General features: G+C 32.6%; 1 protein-coding gene across 1 annotated transcript; it reads left to right on the forward strand.

Annotated features, from left to right (window-relative positions):
- Window positions 1-474: 474 nt before the first annotated feature.
- LOC107929751 ((+)-delta-cadinene synthase isozyme XC14) lies at window positions 475-4,392 on the forward strand. The gene is made up of 7 exons (XM_041104812.1): window positions 475-635; window positions 861-1,137; window positions 2,500-2,872; window positions 2,997-3,215; window positions 3,326-3,464; window positions 3,578-3,826; window positions 3,904-4,392. The coding sequence occupies exons 1-7, from the start codon at window positions 507-509 to the stop codon at window positions 3,985-3,987; spliced, it is 1,470 nt and encodes a 489-aa protein (XP_040960746.1). The 5' UTR covers window positions 475-506; the 3' UTR covers window positions 3,988-4,392.
- The last annotated feature ends 765 nt before the right edge of the window (window positions 4,393-5,157 follow it).

A 5,157-nucleotide genomic window follows, 5' to 3' on the forward strand; every position in this document is an offset into this window, starting at 1 on the left:
AAATTTAAAAATATAAAAATTAAGAATAATTTAATTGGAGAGCATAGACTAAATTTTAAATGATTGAATTTAGACTATTTTAAAGGGTAACAAAGAAAGAGGAAAAAAAAAGGTGTTGAGAGGACGGATAGTCGAGAAAACAGAGTAGGGAACAATCTTAGTTGAGAAAACACTTGAAATGAACTGGTCTCTATTGCTACAGCTGCCTTTTGTCACTTTCTCCTACTTTCAAATACGTTAAAAAGCTTTCATCGTACATTACGCTTCGAAACACTTTCAGCCACAAAGTTTCAATAGTTGAATTTGGACTATTTTAAAGGATAACAAAGAAAGAGAGAAAAAAAGGTGTTGGAAAAGGACGGATAGTCGAGAAAACAGAGTAGGGAACAATCTGAGTTGAGAAAACAATTTCAAGTGTTGAATGAATGATGCCTATAAATAGAAGCGACTCATAAAAGCATTTGGATCACACAAAACTCATTAGAGCTTTTACCATACTAAACAAAATGTCTTCTCAAATTTCTACAAATCTTGTTCCATCTCAACATGGTAACACCTCCAAGGAAAGTCGTCATTTGTCCAAATTTAAACCTAGCTTTTGGGGGGACATTTTCCTCTCTTCTCCTTCTCAAATGGTATGTTCAGACGTATGATAATCACTTTTAATTTGTGTTTGTGTGACATCATATACCTATATTATTTAGATTTGATGTAAGTGCTAATATGTATTTCATACAAATGTATTCAATTTTTTAAAACTATTTTCGTAGTTGAAGAGACATACGTCTGTTCTCATTTCAATGTGTCCTTACATGCATGTGAATAATTTAAAATTAATATAAAGCTTTTCATTTAAATAGGAAATGGGTGCTGGAACTCAACAAGAGTACGAAGAATTGAAGCAAGAAGTGAGGAGAATGTTAGTGGCAAATACGGATAAATCGTCCCAAAAGTTGCCCATAATTGATGCAGTCCAACGCTTAGGTGTGGCTTGCCATTTCGAGAAAGAGATAGAAGAGGCCTTGGAAATTATATACCATCATCATTGCAATCATATTGAGATTGATGGTGATGATCTTTACACTACTGCTGTTCGATTTCGCCTGCTAAGAGAGCATGGCTTCAATGTTGATTGTGGTATGGCTTAGCTTTTTAAAAGCAAATCTGGTAACAAAGAAAAGTTATGGAATATAAATTGGTTTAAATATGTCAAATGTTACTATATTCTTTTAAAATTTAAAATTTAGTTTTTATATTTTAATTTAGAGACCTTAACTCTTTGCATTTTTTTAATTTAAAAATCTTAGTACTTCCATCTATTTTTGTGGTGAAAGTTAACGTGTTCAAAGGTGAAACAGCTCCTTTTTAGCCTTCAAAAAATTTATAAATATTGAGGGATAAAGGCTATTTTACATTTGATACTTTAACAGAAAAATTAGATGAAGGCACCAAGATTTTTAAATAAAAAAATATAGAGATTTAATGTCTTAAAATTATAGTACATGGACTAAAAACATAGTCTTGTAGCATATTTAAACCATTTAAATTTTAGACAGGCTAGATACGACTATTTAAGGATTGGTGAAAACTCGAACCATACTAGTCTGTGGAACCTCTTGATCTAAGAAGTTGTAGTTTGTTCAATCCAGAATTATCATGATATTCTAATGATAAAAAATCAACAAAAAAATTCTTAAAATCTGAAACAACAACATATTTTAAACCTTTTCCTTTAAAATTTCAATAAAAATTAGGTTAAAATATGTCATAAGTCCCTATACTCTTCACAAATTTAAAATTTAGTCCCTGCACTTTTATTTTTTAGGAATTTAGTTCCTTTACTTTTTAAATTTCAAAATTCAGGTCTGATTGTTAACACTATTAACTTTTTATGGTTAAATTTTTAAGTGTGATATTTAACAAAATAATGAACTTGAAATTAACAAAAAAAAGTAAAATTTTAACAAAATAATAAAAAAAATTCTCACTTGGTAGTCAAGTAACTAAAAAAATGAAGTAGTAATAAACTTGAATCTAATATAGTATAAATACATGGCAGCTGTCTAACCATACTATGGAGTTTTTAAAATCTACCCATAGTGGTTGTCCTTAGTCAAATACACATTTATTAAATTTAATACTTAACTTTTTAATATAATAAATTGGTTTATCTAGTACGATGAATTGAAGTATTTCAATCCATAATTAGAGGACTCACCATTTTGACTCAATTTGATATTTTAAATATTAGACTGTATGAACTAACTTAACTAATTAAGCATTAGATTTAAAATTATTGTAATCTTGAATCAGCCAGTTTTATTATTGAATACAAATTTGGTTTTGGCTAACCCAAATTTGCAAACTCCCTTTAATAAAATTATAATTGAATTAAAAGGTGACTAGATTTTGAAATCCAAATCCTTCCATAAATATATTTTAAATTTGTAAAGTGGAACTTAGAAAATAACGTCTCAAAATTGTTTGATGATTGAGCAGAGACATTTAACAAATTCAAAGATGAGAATGGAAATTTCAAAGAATCTTTAATTGGTGATGTGAAAGGCATGCTAGAATTGTATGAAGCTGCACACTTTCAACTACATGGGGAAAATATATTAGAGGAAGCCCTTTCCTTCACTACAGTTCATCTGAAGTTGGCAGAAAGTACGGTAGACTATCCTCTCTCCACACAAATTGCTAATGCTCTAAAGCGACCCCTTCGCAAGAGCTTGACGAGGTTGATTGCTAGGAGCTACATTTCCATATATGAAGGATACGGTACCCAAGATGAAAATTTAATGAAATTTGCACAGTTAGATTTCAAAATCTTACAACATCTACACAAGAAGGAGATAAACAAGATAAACAGGTAACCGATAGTGGTAGAGGTTTCTATAAGTCAACCAAATAAAACTCTTATTCATAGCCTAGTCGATACACGGGTCTACTAATAATATATATGTATCATAATTTATTCTTCTTTCTTGTTTTAGGTGGTGGAAAGGTTTAGATGTTGCGACTAATTTTCCTTTTATAAGGGATAGATTTGTGGAATGTTATTTTTGGATGTTGAGTGTATACTTTGAGCCCCACTACGCCATTGCTAGATCTTTTGCGACCAAAGTGATATGCCTCATATCAATTTTGGATGATATTTATGATGCCTATGGCAGATACGAAGAACTTGAAATCTTTACAAAAGCAATCCAAAGGTTATATAAAACATATATCCACTTTTACTTCAAATCATTAGAAGTAAATGTTTTTTTATTGAATTGAATAATAGAGAGAATTGACCATTTGAATGGATGATATATTGTAGGTGGGATACCAACTGCATTGATCAACTTCCAGACTACATGAAATTGTGGTATAGTGAAACTTTAAATGTTTATAAAGATATGGAAGGTTTGATGTCCAAAGAAGGAAAATCATATCGCGTCCAAGTCGCAATAGAAGCAGTACATCTAATTTTTACTCTCTCTTTTTTCTTGAAAAAAATTCTTATTTTGCAGTCTTAATCAGCTACATTAGTTGGTTTTTGCTCACTTTTTGTTTCTTTGTTTGTTAATAGATGAAACGACAATCTCAAGTTTACTATGTTGAGGCCAAATGGTTGCATGAAAATTACATACCGACAATGGAAGAGTATATGCCGATTGCATTAGTCTCTTGTGGTTATTGGACTCTTACGATGTCATCTTTTGTTGGCATGGAAGATAGCATAACAAAAGAGACATTCAATTGGGCATTTAATGACCCTAAGGTTGTCAGAGCTTCAAGCACTATTTGTAGGCTGATGAGTGATATTGTTGGCCACAAGGTACAATAATTTATTTGTTTATTTTTATTATCTGACACAGCTCTACATTAGCTCAAATTAAGTTATGTTTATTGTAGGTTGAGAGAGAGAGGACATGTGTCCTCAGCAGTGGAGTGCTACATGAAACAATATGGGGTGTCAATGCAAGAGGCCTACGATGAGTTATACAAGCAAATAAACAATGCTTGGAAGGATATAAATGAAGAGTTCTTGAAACCAACAGCAGCACCAACTTCGGCTCTTAATCGAATTCTAAACCTTGCAAGGGTCATTGATCTCCTTTACACGAGCGAAGATGCTTATACGCAAGTAGTGGAGTCAGCAAAAACTAGCATCACTGCTTTGCTAATAGATTCAATCCCAGTTTGATCAAGAATTTAAGGTTCAAATGAACATGAACTCACTTTTGAAAAGTGACATTCAGAAGATTATTATCTTATCCTCAAGTTGTCAGCTCATTTGCAAAGTAAATAATTACTTGTTGAAGAAAACTAGGTAACTTTGAGAAATTTTAATGAACAGAGTGTTTAAAAATGAACTTAGATTGTTTACTTACCTCAATACAAAGCTAGACGATAGTATTTATAACTTGCTTTCTTTAACAAACTAGCTAACTTTTCAGCCCTCACTAACTACCTCTCTAACCGTTTTATTATCTTTAACATGCATCCATCTTCTCTACCGATAAGACCCGAAGAAAATTTCTAAACTGAGTGAAACACGAAAATGGCAGTGGTTTAGTTAATACATCAGCAACTTAATCGGACGCAGGAACTTCCCCGACCAGAACTGAACCATCGGCAACCTTCTCACGAACAAAGAATAGATCTAACTCCACATGCTTAAACTTGGAGTGTAACACAGGATTAGCAGCAACTGCGACTGCACTAGAGCTATCACACCAGATATTTGGTGGAGAAGCAAACCTAATATGCAATTCTCGTAATAACGAAAGTAACCACATAACATCACTTGTAACAGCAGCAAGACTTCGATATTCATCCTTAGCCGTAGACCGCGACACCAACTGTTGTTTCTTCGATGACCAGGAAACAGAGTTAGACCCAAAAAACACACAGTACCCCGAAGTAGACCTTCGATCATCGAAATCTAATCCCCAGTTTGCATCAGAAAACCCAACTAAAGAAAGAGAATCAGACCATCGAAAGACAACTCCAAAATCAAGAGTAGCAAATAAATATCGTAATATCCTTTTAAGAGCAGCCATATGAACTATGGTTGGACTATGCATAAACTATTAGGCCTAGTAATGACCACAAACTGTAATGCACCCGCCAGACTCCTGTACTCAGTTGGATCGGATAACGACT

This window comes from Gossypium hirsutum, chromosome D11 (assembly GCF_007990345.1).
Source record: "Gossypium hirsutum isolate 1008001.06 chromosome D11, Gossypium_hirsutum_v2.1, whole genome shotgun sequence".
In the NCBI taxonomy this organism is placed as follows: Eukaryota; Viridiplantae; Streptophyta; class Magnoliopsida; order Malvales; family Malvaceae; genus Gossypium; species Gossypium hirsutum.

Bases quoted from the DNA above. Each gene is read 5' to 3' on its own strand.
- LOC107929751 (XM_041104812.1), top strand. From the start codon at position 507: ATGTCTTCTCAAATTTCTACAAATCTTGTTCCATCTCAACATGGTAAC. The intron at 1,138-2,499 runs GTATGGCTTAGC...ATGATTGAGCAG, and splicing joins TGGCTTCAATGTTGATTGTG to AGACATTTAACAAATTCAAA. The intron at 3,216-3,325 runs GTTATATAAAAC...GATATATTGTAG, and splicing joins TTTACAAAAGCAATCCAAAG to GTGGGATACCAACTGCATTG.